This window comes from Neoarius graeffei, chromosome 26 (genome assembly GCF_027579695.1).
Source record: "Neoarius graeffei isolate fNeoGra1 chromosome 26, fNeoGra1.pri, whole genome shotgun sequence".
Classification (NCBI taxonomy): domain Eukaryota; kingdom Metazoa; phylum Chordata; class Actinopteri; order Siluriformes; family Ariidae; genus Neoarius; species Neoarius graeffei.
In genome coordinates, this window is record NC_083594.1 from 29,822,787 (window position 1) to 29,846,091 (window position 23,305).

A 23,305-nucleotide genomic window follows, 5' to 3' on the forward strand; every position below is an offset into this window, starting at 1 on the left:
GCATACAGTACAAAAACATAAAACCCATCTCAAAATATTAGAATATTTCATTTTGAGTTTGAGTAAAACAGTATGAACACAGTGTCTCTCTCGGTCTAGTTCAGTACACACAACCACAATCATGGGGAAGACTGCTGACTTGACTGTTGTCCAGAAGATGATCACTGATGCCCTCCACAAGGAGGGTAAGCCACAAAAGGTCATTGCTGAAAAGGGTGGCTGGAAAAGGTGCACAAGCAACAGGGATGGCCACAGTCTTGAGAGGATTGTCAAGAAAATTTGATTCAAGAACTTGGGAGAACTTCACAAGGAGTGGACTGAGGCTGGTGTCAGTGTATCAAGACCCATCACGAACAGACATCCTCAAGAAAGGGGATACAACTTTCGCATTCCTAATATCAAGCTACTCCTGAGCCAGAGACAATGTCAGAAGTGTCTTATCTGGGCTAAGGAGAGAAAGAAATGGACTGTTGCTCAGTGGTCCAAAGTCCTCTTTTCAGACGAAAGTACATTTTGCATTTAATTTGGAAATCACGGTTCTAGAGTCTGGAGGAAGAGTTGAGAGGCACAGAATCCAAGGTGTTTGAAGCCCAGTGTGAAGTTTTCACAGTCTGTGATGATTTGGGGTGCCATGTCATCTGCTGGTGTTGGTCCACTGTATTTTATCAAGTCCAAAGTCAACACAGCCATCTACCAGGAGATTTTGGAGCACTTCATGCTTCCATCTGCTGATGAGCTTTTTGGAGATGCTGATTTCCTTTTCCAGCAGGACTTGGCACCTACCCACAGTGCCAAAACTACTACAAATGGTTTGCTGACCATGATATTACTGTGTTTGATTGGCCAGCCAACTTGCCTGACCTGAACCCCATTAGAGAATCTGTGGGGTACTGTCAAGAGGAAGATGAGAATCACCCAATCCAAAAATACAGATGATATGCTGAAGGCCAGTATCAAAGCAACCTGGGCTTCAATAACACCTCAGCAGTGCCACAGACTGATCACCTCCATGCCACACCGCATTGATACAGTAATTCATAGTCAAGGAGCCCCAACCAAGTAGAGTGTATAAATGAATATACTTTTCAGAAGTTGGACATTTCTGTATTGTAAATCCTTTTTTGATTGATCTTAGGGAATATTCTAATAATTTGAGATACTGGATTTCTGATTTTCATGAGCTATAAGCCATAACCATCAAAATTAAAACAAAAAAGGCTTTAAATATTTCACTTTACATGTAATGAATATAGAATATATGAAAGTTTACCTTTTTGAATTAAATTATGAAAAAAAAGGAACTTTTTCATGGTATTCTAATTTTTTGAGATGCACTAATATATATATATATATATATATATATATATATATATATATATATATATATAAATAAAAGTGTGCGCACGCGCTCAAGGCCTTAGAGGCCCACAGTAATATCTATCTTTGTTATGACTTGGGGGTGAAGCTGTGAGAAGCCTGGAAGCAGTGAGTGTCTCTAGCATTCAGAGAAAGAGGACAACACCCATGTATGAATATGAAGCTTCAGTAAAACCACCTTCTCTCCTCCAAGTTTGTGCTTGCATGCATCTTTATTAAAGGGGAATACAGAAAATTTACTTCACAATCTAACACTTAATCATTATGTGAAAACAAGCATACATAATATTCTGTGGTTCTCCACTTCACTCCTACTGTCTCCATTGAGTTACACATGATACTCTGGAGATACCAGTGACCCCTTCTGCTCTCTGGACTTGCCTGTTCCATCTATCCAGCCTGGAACTTCCAAGTCCTGTCCCACGCATCTGCGCTCCCCTCTGGGTTTCCCCCGTGTTCCCCACGATGTGCTAGCACACCTGCTATGCATTTGTTTTTAGTCACACTGTATAAACGATGGAGGAATTACACAATGTAGAAAAATACTTGCCATTACGTTACATCAAGTTCACATTTGTTTGGGGTTTTTTGCTCCTGTCATAGAGTCTCATTTCTTGACTTGGATTACATTTTGGATGACAAGCTTTGCCTGCTTTTTTTTGGGAATTTTTGACTGTGACTTTGACTCAGGACTCTGTTTTTTCCTGGCTATTGTTTTGCCAACTGTACTCAGATTTATCCTGGGATTATTGAGGCTGTTTACTCTGTGTCTGCTCTGCTGTCCTTGGAATTAGCCAGGATATTTCAGACTGCACTGCTGTACCTGCTTCCCGCCTGATCTCTTCACCATCCTACTTATCAGTTACACCTTAGTTTTAATCTGTGACTTTTGTAGTTACTCATTGGGTCCAATCTGCACCCGTGGCCTCTGGGTCATGACAGAATTTTTACGCAACACTGTGGACCCAGCAGACTATGACATTCTCAAAGCTGCATTGGCTAAACAGGGCTTGGTTTGCAGCTCTCATCAGCATGAAATCTTAGCAGTTCACCTATCGTCTATCACTCTCTGCAAAGACTCTCCTCCCAGATAGAGAGCCTTCAGACTTCAACCATGGGCTGACCAGCACCAGCACTGATCAATCAACTGACTGCTCCTGCATTACAACCCCCCCCCCCCCCCCCCATGAGTCTCATCTGCCTGCCCCACAGCCATATGATGTTGCATCCAAGACCTGCCGTTCATTCCTCTCACAGTGCTCCTTAGCTATGGATCTTCAGGCATCCACATTCTCATCTGAGAGCTGGCGTGTCACTTATGTCATCACACGTTTAATTTTAACAGGCAGGGCATGAGAGTGGGGAACATCTTTTTGGGATGCCAGGGCACCTTGCTGTTCAAGCTTCAGGGAGTTCTCTGAGGATATGCAGAAGGTTTTTGACCATTCTCCCAAGGGCAGGTCAGTGGTGAGACAGCTAATGAGACTCAAGCAAGGTGCTCTCTCAGTTCATGGTTTCACCATCAAATTCCGGACTCTTGCTGCAGTAGTCAACTGGAATGCAAACACCTTATATGATGCCTTCTTTTATGGGCTTGATCCTGACATCTTGGATGAGATTGTGCCTCATGACCTTCCCAAGAGCCTGGATGGCTTGGTAGACCTGGCCAGTCTGGTGGACACTCACCTACAACTACATAATCAGAGAAGGGATGGCTCCACCTCCGATAGGGTCGAACCCAGGGCTGTCACCCTCCATCGGAAGGTGCCACCCCTGATCAATCGATGCCCAAGCAACTAGGCAGGACCCAGGAAACACCAGAGGAGAGGAAATGCTGTCGAGAAACTTGTTCCTGTGGACAGTCTTGAGATTTTATCTCCTGCTGCCTGGTAAAAGTGGTCTGCTCACTAGTCAAATCAAGTCAAGTCAAGTTTGTTTGTATAGCGCTTTTAACAATAGACATTGTCCCAAAGCAGCTTTACAGAATCTGAATGACCCAAGACATGACCCAATTTTATCCCTAATCTATCCCCAATGAGCAAGCCTGTGGCAATGGTGGCAAGGAAAAACTCCCCCAGACAACACGAGGAAGAAACCTCGAGAGGAACCAGACTCAAAAGGGAACCCATCCCCACCCGGACAACAACAGACAACATGACCATAACATTAACAGTTTTAACATTAAGTCAGTTTCGTTGATAACTCTTCATTAATGGAAACTTGAGTGCAAAACTGTTCATGACAACTGCAGTCCTACAGTTAGCAAGTCAACTGTAGTCCTCAGCCATAAAAGCATTACTGTAAGTGTCCAGAGCGTCTTCCAAGTGTGACTTTCAACTGTCCATATTGGGGCCGTCCTCCACAGGAGCAATATTATGAGACTCCACCAGACATAGGGCATCAGGATGGATCAGGAAGGTCTGAGGAGCAGAAGAGGTCAGCATCTCGATCTCATGACTGACATGTAACTCAGAGGGACAGATTTTTTTTTGGGGGGGGGGAGAGAGAGAGAAAACACTTGTTCAGGTGACATTAGGTATGCCCAATGTCACCTGAATAAGTAGGTACAGTATACATTTTGCACAAGCAGGGACTCCGGCAAAACTAACTATGACAGCATAACTAAAAGGGGAGAGCCAGAAGGTAACACAGGCATGAGGGAGCCCCAGGACATAAACTCGAGTGAGCAAGCGAGTGGGGGACTGACAGCATCCATACATCCCAGTTTACCAAAACACTCAATGTCATATATAGATAGACAGATGTTTACTATTATGAGCATATAGGAACTCCCATATGGCCTTTCATTTGGCACAATGATCTTTGACCTTGAGTGACCTTGAAAGGTCAAACTCAAAGTCATGGATTTTCAGAGGGCTGTAACTTGAAAACGGTTGATGGTAGACAGACATTTACCATTATCAACTTACAGGAATTGCCATATGGGCTTTCATTTAGCACCATGAGTTTTGATCTTGAATGACTTTGAAATGTCAAACTCAAGGTCTTGGGCTTTGTGATATCCCCTGGGCTGGTCCAAATAAACCCCGACAAGGTCAAGGCAGTCTCGGTGGCCCATTTCCTCTTCTTACAAGGAACTGCAGCTGCAATGCTTTTTGGAGTTTGCCATCTCTATTGGAGGTTTATCAGGAACTATAGCATCACTGCTCCCCTGACTGAGCTCACATCCTCCAAACGCCCCTTCTTGTGGACTAACCATGCTGAGAGTGCTTCTTCTTCTGTTAAGAGAAGATTCTCCATGGCACCCATTCTCATCATCCCTAACCCTGCCACTCAGTTTATCCTTGAAATGGACACCTGAGACATGGGCGTTGGGGCTGTCCTGTTTAAGAGGTCAGCCAAGGATAATAAGGTGCACTTCTGCACATTTTCTCATCAATTGACACCAGCTGAATGCAACTATGGCATTGAAGATCAAGAACTACTAGCTATCAAGCTGGCCCTGGAAGAGTGGGGGCATTGTTAGGGGACTGAGATCCCATTCATTATATGGACAGATCATAAGAATCTTGAATACCTCAGGCCTGCTAAACGCCTCAATTTTTGCCAAGCCATTGTTTTTCTCCCGTTTTAATTTTGTGCCCTCTTTTAGACCAGACTCTAAAAATGTCAAGCCAGATGCTCTCTCCAGGAAGTTTTCTCTGGACTCTCAGCAAGGCACCATCAAGCCCATTCTCCTGCTCATTGTCTCGTAGCTGCTGCTCAGCTCAACATAGAAAATGCCGCCCAGAATGCTCTGTCTGATCCAGGACCAGGTAACAGCCCAACCAACTGCCTTTATGTGCACTCCCAGGTACTTCAGTGGGGCAAAGCTCCCTCCTAGCCCGTCATCCTGGGGTGGCCCAGACCCTCACTGTCCTCAGGCATGCTGATGATGCTGATGAACTCAAGACCATCTCCCACCTCCATGCTGGCACACCCTGGGCAACACACTAACAAGATCTGCAGATAAGTCAGCTAAGTGAACAGCTTCAAAGTCTCTCTCTGTCATCATCCTCGATTGTCAACTGCACTTCCTTGGCCATTCCCTATGGAGACCCACAAAAGATCTGGTGTCAAAGTATGCTTTATACTCTCCAACTCATGAACCACATCATGAGGAAGACCAAAGTTGCAATTCAACAAGTACATCTCAATTGCTGTGTAATAAACATGAGGAGTTCAGAAGAGATCAGGAATGTTGCCCAAGATTGTGTTGGTTGGAGAAGATTCACCAAGGCTGCTTGCCATCATTTGCCCCAAGAATGATGCAACCACCAGAGAGAGACCATGTTGCAGGATGTTAGGACCTTTGTGGTGGCCTGTGATGTCTGCTCCAGAAACGATAAGCAACCAACCTGCAGCTGGACTATTAAGTCCCTCTGTGCCCCGGTCCCATGTTGCAGTGGACTTTGTCACCAGCCTCCCCAGCTCCAAGGGTAACACCTGCATCATGAAAGTCATCAATTGCTTCTCCAAGGCTGCTTACTTCATTCCCTTCCCAAAGCTGCCTTCAGCTAAGGAGATGGCAGAACTGTTTAACAACCATGTGTTTCGGATTCACGGTCTACCCATGGACATTGTGTCTGACAGAGGCTCTCAGTTCTCTGCTCATTTCTGGAAGGAGTTCTGCAAACTTATTGGGGCCACTCCCAGCCTCTTCTCAGGTTACCACCCACAGACTAATGGACAGACGGAGCATACCAATCAAAAGTTAGAGGTTGCCCTACGATGCCTGATGTCTGGTGATTCTTCCTTCTGGAGCCAGGTGCTTCCATGGATTGAGTACACCCATAACAGCCTTCCCTCATCATCCACTGAGCTGACCCCTTTCCAGTGTTGCCTTGGTTGCCAGCTCCCTCTTTTTTCTGAGCAGGAAGAGGTGGTGTCTGTCCCTTCGGCCCAAGCCTTTATCTGATGCTGTTGCAGAGCCTGGGCATGTGCCAGACATCACCTGTTCTGCTCCAATCTCGCATACAAGAGGTGGGCAGACAGACACTGCAGGGCGGCTCCTGTTTACCATCTGGGACAAAGGGTCATATTGTCCACGGCCAATCTCCCCCTCAAGGTTTCCTCCCATAAGCTGGCTCCCAGGTTTGAGGGTCCTTTTCCCATTTCAAAGATCATTAACCTCACAAGGGTGAGACTGTCATTGCCCAAGTCTATGCGGCATGTCCACCTGTCCTTTCATGTCTCCTTTGGTCTCTAGTCCCCTCTCACTGCCTTTACTGTCATCCCAGAACATCCAATTCCTGACCCATACAATTGCACTTCACTCTGGGTTTTCCCTATTCTCCCCAGGCCGTGCTAGCACACCTGCTATGCATTTGCTATTAGTCACACTATATAAAACATGATGGGGAGAATTACAAGATGCAGAAAAATACTTACCGTTATGTCAATTTCACGTTTGTTTTGGGTTTTTCTCTGCTACTTTTCTGTGGTTTCCGGAGTTGGATTAGATTTTACGAGCTTCGCCTGCTTCTTTTGGGAATTTTTGACTGCGACTTTGATTCAGGACTCTGCTTTTTCCTGCCTATTGTTTTGCCAGCTCTGCTCAGATATCTCCTGGGACTATTATGACTGTTTACTCTGTGTCTGCTCTGCCACCCTTGAAAACGAGCTTTGCCTGCTTTTTTGGGGAATTTTTGACTGTGACTTTGATTCAGGACTCTGCTTTTTCCCGCCTATTTCAGATTGTGCTGCTGCACCTGCTTCCTGCCTGATCTCCTCACTATCCTACTTATCAGGTATGCCTTAGTTCAAACCTGTAACTTTTGTAGTTGCTCACTGGGTCCAATCTGCACCTGTGGCCTCTGGGTCATGACAGATGGCCTACGTCTCATTACCTCGCTCCTGCTGTGAATGGCCAGCCTATGGCCAGCCTAAAGAATCACTTCAAAACCATGAAACTGGCTTTGGACTGCAATTGATACAATTTTGCTCCAATAGCTTTTGACTACAATTGCCATGATATCTTTAGCACTGCAACTGCCTGTCTTGCACTCAAGTCTCCATTAAAGAACAGTTGATAATCAAAATAGACCATGTTAAAACTTTAATGAATTTCCTGGTTGCACAAATTCACTTTTTGATTATATAGTACACAGTTACAGAAGTGAGTTATTTATAAATCACACTATCAGGTGTCACCCAGATGAGGATGGCTTCCCTTTTGAGTTTGGTTCCTCTCAACGTGTCTTTTTTTCATGTCATGGAAGATTTTCCTCAACACTGTCACTTCATGGTTTGTTTATTAGGGATAAATTTATAAATTCATATATAGTTGTGGTCAGAAGTTTACATACACTCATCATGGGCATGAATGAACTTGCGCACTCAATTCTTGCTTTTTGAAGTCATTAAAGATGTATGTTGCACAATCATTCCACCCTGGAAAAAGAACAGTTCAAGGAAATCATTAACAGCCCAAAATTACCATGACATTCATGCCCATAAGTATGTAAATTTCTGACCACAACTGTATGTAAAATTTATATATTTCTGGAAAGCTACTTTGTGACAGTGTGCATTGTTAAAAAGCACTATACAACTAAAATTGAATTTAATTGTAATAGGCCTTTGTATTGAATGATATAATGTGCATATAAATGCAAATTTACACATTATATTTACATCCACATATTGCCCAGTTTAGGATACATATAAACAGTTCATTAGGGATCTACAAATGAAATGACTTAATATGGATTGGTAATGATCTTTGAAATGTAAACACAGCCAGTGTCTGCACATCTCATGTCAGATTACACTACGGAGAGCAAACTGGACAGTATATTTTAAAGATAAAACATGACTGTCTCTTACTTTTTTTCTATGAAACATAATTGCACCATAATTTTTCTATGACACCGTGACTGCATGTTTAGTTGATCTTGTGCACCACAGAGCAGAAAAAAAAAATTTACTGTCTCAAAGTTTCTAAGGGTGCCGAAAGGCTATTCCACACCATTCCAGTTCTCACGTTAATACATGCTCATCCCACTCTAAAATGAATTCCTGGTGAAGCCAATGGCCATGTCAATATTTTTTCTCCCTCATCCTCTGAGAAAATTAATAACCAATTTTAACTACTACTTTTTGACCAGGACGGCACGGTGGTGTAGTGGTTAGCGCTGTCGCCTCACAGCAAGAAGGTCCGGGTTCGAGCCCCGTGGCCGGCAAGGGCCTTTCTGTGTGGAGTTTGCATGTTCTCCCTGTCTCCACGTGGGTTTCCTCCGGGTGCTCCGGTTTCCCCCACAGTCCAAAGACATGCAGGTTAGACATGCAGCATCAGTTAGGTCCGATGCTGTAGTATGCTCTGGCCCCATCCCAATGCGGCATGGCGATATAGCTTACAGCAGGTTATGGTCGCTGAACTGCTGGTTGTCCAGGTGGTGCTCTGAAAACAGTGTGGGCTTTATAGATAATTGGGCTAATTTTGAGGGCACTGCTGGCCTGTTAGGGTGGGACGGTATCCATCCCACTTGGGAAGGTGCTGCTCTCATTTCCTGCAGCATAGGTCATAGTCTCAGAACAGGCCTAGTTAATTTCTGACAATCCAGAGCCAAGGCCAGGGAGCAGACAAACAGGCTAAACCAACTGTCTGCTAGCTGCACAGAGTCGTCACTCAGGGTCCACTACATCGAGACTGTGTCTGTTCCCCGAGCTAAACAAAAAGGTAGAAATATTCAGAGAGTTTGTTCCAGTAACCTAAATCAATATAAAATTAGATCATACTGACTGTACAGCTGCTGCCAGCACCTTTAATCTAAAGGTGGGGCTATTAAATATTAGATCTCTTACATCTAAAGTGCTAATGGTTAATGAACTCACTACTGATCAAGAGTTTAATGTACTTTGTTTAACTGAAACATGGATTAAGCCAAATGAATATATAGCATTAAATGAAGTGAGTCCTCCTGGATACAGTTATATACACCAGCCTTGTCTAACTGGCAGAGGAGGAGGCGTTGCAGTTATTTATAATGATTATCTAGGTGTAACACAAAAACCTGGTTATAAATTTAATACATTTGAAGTTCTTCATACTCATATAATGTATGTAGCCTCGAATAAGTCTACCCAGTTAATTCCGTTATTTATTATTTACAGGCCCCCGGGGCCATATTCTGAGTTTCTTTCTGAATTTGCAGATTTTATCTCAGATCTGGTTATTTCCTTAGACAAAGCTATAGTTGTCAGAGATTTTAATATTCACTTCGATAACCCAGAAGACCCTTTGAAAACAGCGTTTTTGTCCATTTTAGATTCAGTAGGGATTAATCAGAATGTCATAGGACTGACCCACAATTGTGGTCACACCCTTGATCTAATACTAACATTCAGGCTAAACGTAGAAAATATAGTCCTACTTCCACAGTCTGAAGTTCTCAGATCATTATCTCATCTCATTCAAACTATGTCTGAGTAATAATATATGCACCTCACCACGCTACTGTATTAAATGTACATTCACGTCAACTACTGCACAGAGCTTTATAAATGATCTCCCAGAGTTATCAACTTTGATTGGGTCACTGTCAGCCCCTGCAGAACTTGATCAGGCAACTGAATGCTTAGAGTCAACATTCCACCATACCTTAGATAATGTAGCTCCTCTTAAAAGGAAAATAGTCAGAGATAAAAAATTAGCACCCTGATATAATGATGACACTCGCACATTAAAACAGACCACTCAAAAATTGGAACATAAATGGCGTCAAACAAAGTTGGTAGTGTTCAAATTAGCATGGAAGGAGAGCTTCCTGAAGTATAGAAAAGATCTTAGTGCTGCTAGATCAACATATCTCTCCTCCCTAATAGAAGATAACAAAATAATCCTAGATTCCTATTTAATATTGTAGCAGAATTAACCAGGAATAAGTCCACTATAGACACATGCATACCTGTAGTATGTAGTAGCAATGATTTCATGAATTTTTTTTAATGACAAAATTGAGAATATCTGACAAAAAATTCAAACTACTAATTTAAGGTCAGACAATGTAAGTGACCCTGTAGTTAACAATATAACTGTATCAGATCATCAATTACAATGTTTTACTCCCCTAAAAGAAACTGAATTACTTTCATTAATCTCGGCATCAAAATCCTCAACTTGTGTACTAGATCCCTTACCTACACGTCTATTCAAACAGATAATACCTGAAGTAATTGAACCGCTTCTAAAAATAATAAATTCTTCTCTTAGGATTGGCTATGTACCCAAATCCTTTAAACTAGCAGTTATCAAACCCCTGATTAAAAAACCTGACCTTGATCCCTGTCAGCTGTCCAATTATTGGCCGATATCAAACCTCCCCTTTATCTCCAACATCCTTGAAAAAGCTGTGGCACAGCAGTTATGCTCATATTTACATAGGAATAACATTTCATGGATGTTATTCCTATCAGTCAGGATTTAGACCTAATCATAGCACAGAGACAGCTTTGGTTAAAGTAGTAAACGACCTACTGTTGGCGTCTGATCAGGGCTGTCTCGCTGCTTGTGTTGCTTGACCTTGGTGCAGCATTTGATACCATTGATCATTCCATTCTCCTGGATAGACTAGAAAATGTTGTGGGAGTTAAGGGAACGGCTCTCTCCTGGCTCAGCTCTTATTTACTGATCGCCATCAGTATGTTGATGTAAATGGTGATACGGTATTTCTAGACATACTGAGGTAAAGTTTGATATTCCACAAGGTTCTGTCTTGAGTCCACTGCTTTTTTCTTTATATAGGTTACCTTTGGGTGATATTATTCATAAACCTTGTATTAGTTTCCACTGTTATGCTGACACACAGTTGTACGTTTCTGCAAAACCTGTTGAGAGACACCAGCTTAATAGAATTGAGGAATGTGTAAAGGACATTAGACACTGGATGCTTATTAATTTCCTTCTGCTTAACTCTGACAAGACTGAAGTACTTGTATTAGGACTACATGCAGCTCGAAGTAAGTTTTCTGATTACATAGTAACTCTGGATGGCCTTTCTGTTTCTTCATGTGCAGCAGTAAAAGACCTCGGAGTGATTATTGACCCCAGTCTTTCATTTGAAACTCACATTGATAACATTACCCAGATAGCTTTCTTTCATCTCAGAAATATTGCTAAGATAAGAAATTTAATGTCACTACATGACGCGGAAAAACTAGTTCATGCTTTCGTTACCTCCAGGTTGGATTATTGTAATGCCTTACTGTCTAGATGTTCCAATAAGTGCATAAACAAGCTCCAGTTAGTTCAAAATGCAGCAGCAAGAGTCCTTACTCGAACTAGAAAATATGACCACATCACCCCTATCTTATCCACACTGCACTGGCTCCCAATCAAATTTCATATTGATTATAAAATACTACTATTGACCTTTAAAGCACTGAATGGTCTCACGCCACAGTACCTGAGTGAACTTCTGGTCCTCTATGACCCGCCACGCCTACTTAGATCAAAAGGTGCAGGCTATGTGCTAGTACCTCATATAGTGAAGGCTACATCAGGGGGCAGAGCCTTTTCTTACAAAGCCCCACAGTTATGGAACAGCCTTCCAAGTAGTGTTCGGGAATCAGACACAGTCTCAGTGTTTAAGTCTAGGCTGAAAACATATCTGTTTAGTCAAGCCTTTTGTTAATGGTGTTTATGAGGTAAAGGTGTAGATCTGGAGGTTCCTCAGACATAGAGTGTTTTGGTAAACTGGGATGTATGGATGTTGTCAGTCCCCACTCGCTTGCTCACTCGAGTTTGTTGACGGTGTAGTGGCTGGCTGCTTTATGTCCAGGGACTCCCTCATGCCTGTGTTACCTTCTGGCTCTCCCCTTTTAGTTATGCTGTCATAGTTAGTTGCCGGAGTCCCTGCTTGTACTCAGTGCAATATGTATACTGTTCCTACTTATTCAGGTGACATTGGGCATACCTAACAACCTTTGTTTTCTCTCGCTTCCCCTGCCTCCCCCCCCCCAAAAAAAAAAAATCTGTCCCTCCGAGTTACATGTCGGTCCTGGGATCGAGATGCTGGCCTCTTCTGCTCCTTGGACCTGCCTGGTCCATCCTGGTGCCCTGTGTCTGGTTGGAGTCTCATCACATCGCTCATGTGGAGGGCGGCCCCATGTGGACAGTTGGGGGTCATGCCTGAAGGACGCTCTGGACTCTTGCAGTGGTGTTTTTGTGGCTGGGGACTGCAGTTGACTTGCTGACTTTGGGACTGCGGTTGTCGTGAACGGTTTTGCACTCGGGTTTCCGTTGGTGGGGGGTTTATATCATCAACAAAGCTGACTTTTTTAGGACTGTTAATGTTATAGTCATGGTGTCTGTTGTTGCCCAGATGGGGATGGGTTCCCTTTTGAGTCTGGTTCCTCTCGAGGTTTCTTCCTCGTGTCGTCTGAGGGAGTTTTTCCTTGCCACCGTCGCCACAGGCGTGCTCATTGGGGATAGATTGGGGATAAAATTAGCTCATATTTTAAGTTGTTCAAATTCTGTAAAGCTGCTTTGCAACAATGTTTATTGTTAAAAGCGCTATACAAATAAACTTGACTTGAGGTTAGGTTAACTGGTGACTCTAAATTGACCGTAGGTGTGAATGTGAGTGTGACTGGTTGTCTGTGTCTATGTGTCAGCCCTGTGATGACCTGGCGACTTGTCCAGGGTATACCCCGCCTTTCGCCCGTAGTCAGCTGGGATAGGCTCCAGCTTGCCTGCGACCCTGTAGAACAGGATAAAGCGGCTAAAGATAATGAGTTGAGAGACTTTTTGACCAACAGTGGTTTGATAGGTTTGGTTCCATCCAGCCAGACAACTCTGTGATGGTAACTGCTGCCTCTTGTGTTTAAAAGATGCAAAAAAAAAAAAGTTTTTTGATGATTTCTCATCATATTTACTTGGAGATGTGGTCTGCTTAAATGACTATTATACTGATAGCTATTGCCTCTGTATCACAAATGGATTCCATGAAAACAGAGTGTCTTACTTGTCCAGAAGGGGGTAGTCTGCCAGTGCTGGTTATCATGGGTGAAACAGCTGAGGCCAGGAATACTGCATGTGTTATTGGTACGAAGGCTCTTTAGCAGCTTCCGCAACTTCTTTTTCCTCTTCTGTTCCTTCAGCAGCCACTGCTTCTGACCTTTAGATGCCAATCTAATGCAAAGTGGAGATAAGTCATTGGGTCAATAGTGGTGACAGACTGAAAAGTGGCAAGTACTAGCAATGTTCAATCATTTCTCTCCATTCAACAGCTGCCATTCAAGCTTACCTGTAACTCTGACTCACCTTAAAGAATGCATCTGACCTGATCTGTGTCTGAAGAGTGCTCTCTTCTTGTACTGATAACTTAAACACAAAGGAATGCACATTATTATAAACAAAAGCAAAGCAACCATGTCTGGTAAATATGGGTTACTACAGGGTCCTGCATCCGCATTGGTGTCTGTCCTGTTTTGTTGCATTACAAGCTGGAATTAAAATGGGTTTTGGGAGGGGTTAGCACCATTTGATTTACACAACATGCCTACCACTTTAAAGGTGCAAATTGTTTTTTTTTTTTTTACTGTGACACAAACAATAATTAAGATGAAAAAACAGAAATGTGGAGTGTGTATAGATATTCACCCCCCGCCCCCCCCCAAGCCAATACAGAGAGCCACCTTTTGCTGCAATTACAGCTGCAAGTCTCTTAGGGTATGTCTCTATTAGCTTAGCACATCTAACCACTGGGATTTTTGCCCATTGCTCAAGACAAAACTGCTCCAGCTCCTTCAAGTTAGATGGGTTGTCTTGGTATACAGCAATCTTCAAGTTATGCCACAGATTCTCAATTGGATTGAGGTCTGGGCTTTGACTAGGCCATTCCAAGATATTTAAACGTTTCCCTTTAAATCACTCCAGTGTAGCTTTAGCAGCATGCTTATGGTTATTGTCCTGCTGGAATGTGAACCTTCATCCCAGTCTCAAACCTCTGGCCAACTCAAACAGGTTTTCCTCCAGAATTGCTCTGTATTTAGTACCATCCATCTTTCCTTCAATCCTGAACAGCTTTCCTGTCCCTGCAGATGAAAAACATGCTGCTGCCACCATGCTTCACCGTAGGTATGGTGTTCTCAGGGTGATGGGAGGTGTTGGGTTTGCGCCACACATGCCATTTCACATGATGGCCAAAAAGTTAAGTTTTAGTCTCATCTGACCAGAGAATCTTCTTTCATGTATTCGGGGAGTCTGCCACATGCTGTTGGGCAAACTCCAAACACGTTTTCTTTTTTTTTTTCTTTAAGCAATGTTTTTTTTTCTTCTGGCCACTCTTCCATAAAGCCCCGCTGTGTGGAGTGTATGGCTGTTATGTCTCCCAAAATCAAAGGTCTAGAATGAAATTAATTACAAGCAAGGAAGTAGATGTATAAACTGAAAGGTTTATTTTATATATCAAAAGTTCAAAGAAAAGATGGCAAAACACCGGCCCAAAACTAAAGAGAACTGAAACTGAAGAAAACCTGCCAAAACAAACACACACTCCCAACCAGGAGCAATGCCGACCCTGGCACACACTAAACGCTGCACATGCACACACTACACAGTCAAACACACAGCAAAAATACTGCCAACACACCACATATGGACAACAACACACAAGTGCGCCAACATAACACATCACACAGATAAACTGTAAGCTCTTGTCTGGCCCAATGGCCTCGTCAGTAGTTTGGACTGGCTTTTTAACCTCTGCAGTCCTGAAAGGCAAATTAAAAACCAGTGTGTTCAATCACCCATTTCCGCGGTAACAAAGAAGGAGGGCGGTACCTGGGCAGAAACATAAATAGAGAAACACGTGCACACCACAGCCATAATACCCCCTCTCATAAGAGCAAACAAATTTATATTAACATTACATCGCATTATGCATGCTCAGGTTAAAACTCAGTTGAAATAGTCTATATGGTGGTGTCGTGGCTCAAGTGGATAAGGCGCCATACCATAACTCCGGGCACCCGGGTTCGATTCCGACCCGAGGTCATTTCCCAATCCCTCCCCGTCTCTCTCCCGCTCATTTCCTGTCTCTACACTGTTCTATCCAATAAAGGTGGAAAAAGCCCCCCAAAAAAATCTTTAAAAAAAGGAATATAGTCTATATGGGTTATCCCAAAGAGATATAATAAAAGAAGAATTGACATTAAAGAACTGAACCGTCTCATCCACAAGATAGTGCATCAGCCACCACATTGTCTGCCTCTTTCTTATGCTTGATCACAATGTTGTAACCTTGCACCAACAGAGCCCAACACATCAACCACTGGTTATGGTTATACATCTGGGCTAGGAAGACAAGAGGATTATGATCAGTGTATACTACAACAGGGGATGAACTAGAGCAAACATCCACCTCAAAGTGTTGAAGGGTGCTAGAGTCTCCTTCTCAATGGTAGAATAGTTTAATTGATAACGCTTGAACTTGACTGAGAAATAGCATACAGGATGGCACACATCACCTTCTCCATCTTGCAGCAGCACAGCACCAGCTCCAGAATCGCTAGCATCAACATCAAAGGCAACAGCAGAGTCTGACAATTGGTCATCAATGCCAGAGGGCTTCTGTGGAACAGCAGCAGCAGCACTCTGCAGCTCCAACTGGCATATTTTAATGGCTGTATCTGCCTCCAGTCTTTATTTCCAACTCCCTCTGAAGCTGGAATTCTTGCTCTTTTCCTGCCATTCCAGTTCAAATGAACTATACATACTTTAGCATGGGCATCTAATTTAGAGCTAACGCATAACCCCACAGACATGGATTCAAACCATGGTAAGGGGAACAGTTTCCCCTCCACCCCACTTGTCTGTGCACTTGGAGTAACCGGCTGCCGTGCAGACGCTCCTCCTGCCTGTGAACTAGAGTGATTTTCATCAGACAGTTCTACCACATCCACAGCATGAACTGAATCTGAGGGCACAGTTAGCAATGACTCACCTGATGTTGTAAAAATACCTCTTTTTACTAAGCCCCTTATAAAAGTAGCTTTAAGCTCCCATTTAACCATAGAAGCAGATACTGAAATGCCATAAGGCTCAGTGATTGCACACAAATCTTTCTTCCTACAATCATCAAGCTGAGCTTGTGTAGGATTAGCCACAAACTCCTCTAAATCAAATGTAGCCATAGCAAGACAAAATTTACTTAGCCAAAAAGAACACTAACAACAAACGTCAATGTCAACAATATACTAAACTAAGCAAAAAGAAACTGCTCAATTATCTCACAACACATCCGTATGGACAACCTGCAAGTTAAGCTAAGCTAAAAACAATTAACCTTAGCTAACACCAGTGTAAATAAACTCTATACGAACTTTAGCAATGCAATTACTTTGATACTGGATTTCACATTCCCAACACACAAAAGCACAGCCTCAAAACAAAACGAACTTCCCCAGACTTATCTATTCTATCGTCGTAGCTGACCGGGCTTGAGGCAACCTTATAAGCAAAGACCCCGCAGCCTAGAATCAACAGGCTACCTAATCCACACCCACAAAGCTACCCCCTACGGAGAACCTAGTCTCCCCCAGAATACACTCCCCCACCACCAGAAAATAACAAATGAGTGCCCAATGGAAAGACTGAAGCAGTCTAGCTGGACACTCCTATCTGTCTAGGAAACTGATATGCACAATATCTAGCTTTTAGCAATAAACCAAATACCAATAAACTGTAAGCCACCAAAGATAAACAACAAGCACCAAAATATAAAAATTAGTCACTTACTGAAAAGCGAGCTCAAATCATGGACGAGCCCCCAAATATGTTGTGTCTCCTAAAATCAAAGGTGTAGGGAGTGTAGAGAACATAATTTAAACTAAAGAATGAAATGAATTGCAAACAAGGAAGTAAATATATGAACTGAAAGGCCCAAAACTAAAGAGAACCAAAACTGAAGAAAATCTGCCAAACAAACACTCTCCCAACTGGGAGCAATGCCAACCCCAGCACACACTGTAAACACTCCACATGCACGCATTACACAGTCAGAATAATACACAGCAAAAATACTGTGTAGTGAATCCCTGTTGTGGGTGGAACACTGAAGCACGGCACGTGGGGAATGATATTAACACGGACTTTATTTTCTATTTTGTGCTTGCTTTCCAGCTTTACTAATCTCATTCACTCACTCATACACACACACACGCTCTGGTAGGGCGAGATCTTCTCCCGTTACTCTCTCCCTCCTTTTCAACCTTCCATCCTCACTGCAAAACATACACCGACACAACATTGATGGCCAACAGGTGTACTGGCCACTCACCTTCCCTGGCCATGCCCTCCATTCACAAACCAACACTTGGCCATGCCCCCGCTGCCACATACCCCCACCGCCCGACTCAGGCCAGGGAGCCGTCTGGGCTGCAGCAGACTCCCAGCCCTAACGTTATGGGAAGTCCACCACCACCATCTGCGTCCCCGGCCTGTGGATCACCTTGAATTTAAATGGCTGGAGGGTGAGATACCAACGGGTGATCCACGCGTTGGCATCCTTCATGTGATGGAGCCACTGGAGGGGCGTGTGGTCCAAACAGAGGGTGAAAGGGTGCCCCAGCAGGTAGTATCGGGAGGCAACAACCACCCATTTGATGGCCAGGCACTCCTTCTCGATGGTGCTGTACTTAGTTTCGAGAGCTTGTGACTGGACTTTCCTTACTCTCCACCTTCTGGGACAAAACGGCCCCTTTCCATCTGTCCGATGCGTCCATCTGCAAAATAAAAGGGAGAGAGAAGTCAGGGGAGTGTAGAAATGGCCCCCCACACAGTGCAGCTTTTACCTGTTGGCACTGCTCCATCCACTGGACCAGATCTGGTGCTCCCTTTTCAGTGACACCGGTCTGCAGGCTGGTGAAGTCTGAATAATTAGGTATGAACCTGCAATAGTAGCCAGCCAGCCCCACAGACACAGAAGAGGAAGATGGGAGAGAGACACCATGGGCGCAGTGAGCTAACTGGGGGGGGAGGAAGGAAAAGGGAGAGAGGAAAAGAGAAAAGGCAGCATGTCCACCTGCCACTGGAACTGCCACCAAATGGCCTTCCACCAAGTCAATGGCTTGATCCAGTGACCCTGGGCAATGGCACTGGACTGACTCCATTGTTCCTTCCAGAAGCTGGGCAATGAACTGTTCTGGTGTCACCAAGTCAATGATCCCCACTGTGTCTCAGTCCTCTGCCCTCATCCACCACTGGCAGGCATCCTGTCACTGTTGACTGAACACAAATGGTCAGCCGACTTCCTCCAACATCAGCCTCAGCATGCGGAAGCGTTGGCAGTGTTGCTCTGGAGAGTGGCTGACACGCTGCAGGATGGCTTGCTTTAAGTTGGCAGAGGCAAAACTGACTGTCGGTGGGGAGCTCTTGCGTGGTGAACTGCGCCTCCCCAGTCGGCAGTGGTAGGAGACACACCGTGCGTTGCTTGACCAGCCACCCCCATGCTTCAGCCACTTGCTCAAAGAGAGCGATTAACACCTCTGGATCACCTGCGGCCCCATCTTTGTTAGCGTGACATGGAGTGGGTCATGGTGGAAGTCGAGGACCCCGCCAACGCGAGTAGGTGCCAAAATGCCTGGTGATCTTCCTACTAGGCCAGCAACAAGGCTTCAAATCATTGCTCCTGCTCCTTCCAGAGGGCAATCAGTACTTGCTGCTGGCTCTGTTGGGTGGTAGCAAGGGCATGAATCAGGTCTTCCAGTGGAGAGGACTCCATGGGGTGGTTCCCTTCAGTATCCCAGGTTTTGGCACCACTGTAGCAAATCCCTGATGTTGGTGGAACACTGAAGTGCAGCAGGTGGGGAATGATGTTAACACAGACTTTTTATTTTCTATTTTGTGCTTGCTTTTCAACTTTACTAATCTCGTTCACTCGCTCACACACACACACACACGCACGTGTTCTGGTCAGGAGAGATCCTCTCTCATCGCTCTCTCCCTCCTTTTCTACCTTCCATCCTCACTGCAAAACACACACAGACACAACATTAATTGCCAACAGGTGTACTGACTTTGCCACTCACCTTCCCTGGTCCTACCCTCCATTCACAAACTGACACTTGGCCACGACCCCGCTGCCATATACTGCCAACACACCGCACACATTCAACAACACACAAGTGCTCCAACACAACACATCACACAGATAAACTGTAAGCTCTTCTTTGGCCCACTGGCCTCATCGGTAGGTTTGGGCTAGCCTTTTAACCCCTGCAGTCCTGAAAGGCAAATTAAAAACCACTGCGTACAATCTTCTGCGGTAACAAAGGAGGAGGGTGGTACCTGGGCAGAGACACAAGTAGAGAAACATGCACACACCACAGCCATAACAATGGTTATGTTCCTGTCTAGGGTCAGGAAACGTAAACAAAAAGGGGGTTAGTAGTGAGGGCCTGGCGGAAAAACAAATACAGCAAAACACGATTATGATTACATAAGTTTATTCACAAAAGATAATAAACATAAGAAAAATAAACTAAGAGAGACAGAACTAAACCAAACACTTCTTAACAGAAAAAATGTAAAAAAAAAAATAATGATAATAGATTAGATTTTAGATTAGATTCAACTTTGTCATTGCACATGTCACAGGTACAAGGCAATGAAATGCAGATCGCATCTAACCAGAAGTGCATAGCAGTAAATAATAAGTGTAATATACATAAATATAAATGTACAGGAATTACAGGGTATGGAATGGTATAATGATATGATAGATATTTACAGTATGTTCAAAATGTGCAATATGAATGAACTGTAGTGCAATGGTATGATATATAGATATTTGCAATATATACAAAACACGGTATGAATAAACAATAGTGCAAATAGTGATAGTGTTCGGGAATCAGACACAGTCTCAGCATTTAAGTCTAGGCTGAAAACATATCTGTTTAGTCAAGCCTTTTGTTAATGGTGTTTATGAGGTAAAGGAGTAGATCTGGAGGGTCCTCAGACATAGAGTGTTTTGGTAAACTGGGATGTATGGATGCTGTCGGTCCCCACTCGCTTGCTCACTCGAGTTTGTTGACGGTGTAGTGGCTGGCTGCTTTATGTCCCAGGGCTCCCTCATGCCTGTGTTACCTTCTGGCTCTCTCCTTTTAGTTATGCTGTCATAGTTAGTTGCCGGAGTCCCTGCTTGTACTCGGTGCAATATGTATACTGTTCCTACTTATTCAGGTGACATTGGGCATACCTAACCACCTGTGTTTTCTTTCCCTCCCCCCCACCCCAAATCTGTCCCTCTGAGTTACATGGAGTCAACAGGAAATCTTTTGGTGGAGACGGTGGAGACCTCGACTGGCTATCGTAGCCTGCAGGGAATCGGCCGTCAGACATTCTGTCGCATGTCCCAGACCCAGTGAAATGTAACTGAATTGTCTTGGCCAGCCCTAAGGGTCCCATCTGCATCTCATCATTGCTGAGGAGTGTGCTCCCATCACCCAATCAAGCATCCAGCCAGAGCAGGTCATGATATATTTTACCATATTAACATGCCATTGTGTGTTATGCCTGATGTAAAGACTCTCGTCTCTGCGAGCCTACCACACAGATTTAATACTTGTCATTTTTAGGGCATACCTAACAACGTGTTTTCTTTCTCTCTCTCTCCCCCCCCCCAATCTGTCCCTCTGAGTTACATGTTGATCCTGGGATTGAGATGCTGGCCTCTTCTGCCCCTCGGACCTGCTTGATCCATCCTGGTGCCCTGTGTCTGGTCGGAGTTTTATCGCCCCACTCCTGTGAAGGACGGCCCCATGAGGACAGTTGAGGGTTATACCTGTTAAAACTGTTAATATTATAGTCAGGCTGTCTGTTGTTGCCCAAATGAGGATGGGTTCCCTTTTGAGTCTGGTTCCTCTCGAGGTTTCTTCCTCATGTCGTCTGAGGGAGTTTTTCCTTGCCACCGTCGCCACAGGCTTGCTCATTGGGGATAGATTAGGAATAAAATTAGCTCATGTTTTAAGTCGTTCAAATTCTGTAAAGCTGCTTTGCGACAATGTTTATTGTTAAAAGCGCTGTACAAATAAACTTGATTTGATTTGATAGTGCAATGAAGTCAGTTCAAGTAAATACAGTTTGTTTGGGGGGGGGTTGTTGAGTGTGTGTGTGTGTGTGTGTGTGTGTGTGTGTGTGTGTGTGTGTAGGGGGGGAATGTGTGTGTGGGGGGGGGCAGAGTTCAGCAGTGAGACAGCTGAAGGAAAAAAAACTGCTCCTGAACCTGGTGGTTTTGGTCCGAAGGCTCCTGTAGCACCTTCCAGAGGGCAGGAGAGTGAACAGTTTGTGTGCTGGATGGCAGGAGTCTTTGTTGATGTTTATGGCTCCCCTGAGACATCGCTTCCTGTAGACATCCTCAATAGCAGGAAGTGAGGCTCCCACGACACGCTGGGCGATCTTCACCACCCTCTGCAGTGCCTTCCGGTCGAAGACAGAGCTGTAATACAGTTGGTTAGGATGCTCTCGATGGTACAACGGCAGAAGTTCACCAGGATGTCTGAAGAGAGGTGGTTTTTCTTCAGTGTCCTCAAGAAAAAGAGACGCTTGGGGGCATCGTGGCTCAGGTGGATAAGGCGCCATACCATAAATCCGGGGACCCGGGTTCGATCCCTCCCCATCTCTCTCCCGCTCATTTCCTGTCTCTACACTGTCCTATCCAATAAAGGTGAAAAAAGCCCCAAAAAATCTTTAAAAAAAAGAAAAAGAGACGCTGGTGAGCCTTCTTGACCAAGTTGGAGCGGTTGGTTGTCCAGGTGAGGTCCTGAGAGATGTGGATCCCCAGGAATTTGAAGCTGTCACACACTCCACTGCTGCACCATTGATGTGGATGGGTGGGCGTGTGTGTGTGTCAGCATTCCTCCTGAAGTCCACGATGAGCTCCTTGGTCTTATTGGTGTTGAGCAGCAGGTTGTTCTCGGTGCACCACACAGCCAGGCAGCCCACCTCCTCCCTGTAGGCTGACTCATTGTTGTCCTTGATGAGGCCCATCACTGTGGTGTCATCCGCAAACTTGATGATGGTGTTAGTGTAATGTACAGGTCTGCAGTCATGAGTAAAAAGGGAGTAGATGAACGGGATCATCACACAGCCTTGCGGTATGCCGGTGTTTAGGATGAGGGTGGAGGAGCAGTGATGGTCTAAACGAACATGTTGGGGCCTGTTGGTTAGAAAATCCAACAACCAGTTGCAGATGGGAGCACTGATGTGATGAGCTTAGAGGGGATGACAGTGTTAAATGCTGAACTGAAGTCTATGAACATCATTCTGGCGTATGTGTTGCCATTATCCAGGTGTGAGAGGACAGAGTGCAGTGCTAGGGAGACTGCATCTTCTGTGCTCCTGTTCTTGCGGTAGGCAAATTGGTGGGGGTCCAGGGTGGGGGAAAGACAGGATTTGAGATGTGTCAGGACCAGCTGCTCTAAACACTTTGTAATGATGGGGGTGAGTGCTACTGGACAGTAGTTGTTGAGACATGTTGGAGTGGAGTGTTTTTGTACTGGCACAATGGAGGTGGTCTTGAAGGAGGTCGGAATGACAGCATGGGCTAAAGACATGTTGAATAAGTCAGGACCCCCGCCAGCTCCCCAGCACATGCTCTGAGCACATCAAGGCCTGCAGCTTTATGTGGATTGATCCTGCTCAGCACTGCTTTAACATCAGAGGGGGAGAGTGTTAGGGGTTGGTGGTCTGTAGTCAGCCTTGACCTAGATGCAGACTCCTGGTTGTCCTTCTCAAACAGAGAGTAGAAATTGTTGAGCTTGTTGAGAAAGGAAATATCACAGGATGGGGGGGAAGGGTTGTTGGACTTGTAGTCGCTGATGACCTGAATGCCTTGCCACATACGTTGGGGGTTGGAGTTAGAGAAATGCTCCTCAACCTTCTGTTTGTAGCAGTGCTTGGCCTTCTTGATGCTCTGGCTGT

At 44.5% G+C, this 23,305-nt stretch overlaps 1 protein-coding gene across 3 annotated transcripts in view; it reads right to left on the bottom strand.

Annotated features, from left to right (window-relative positions):
- The window catches only part of sulf2a (sulfatase 2a), a 194,902-nt gene that overhangs the window by 40,409 nt on the left and 131,188 nt on the right, over positions 1-23,305 (bottom strand). For all 3 annotated transcript variants that reach the window (XR_009651642.1, XM_060910253.1, XM_060910256.1), the window contains 2 exons: positions 13,643-13,702; positions 13,344-13,510 (listed from right to left, as the gene is read on the bottom strand). Coding sequence is in view for 2 of the 3 variants with exons in the window: in XM_060910253.1 (XP_060766236.1) it covers positions 13,344-13,510; positions 13,643-13,702 (227 nt within the window). In the remaining variant the exon portion in view is untranslated. The remainder of the gene's footprint in view (positions 1-13,343; positions 13,511-13,642; positions 13,703-23,305) is intronic.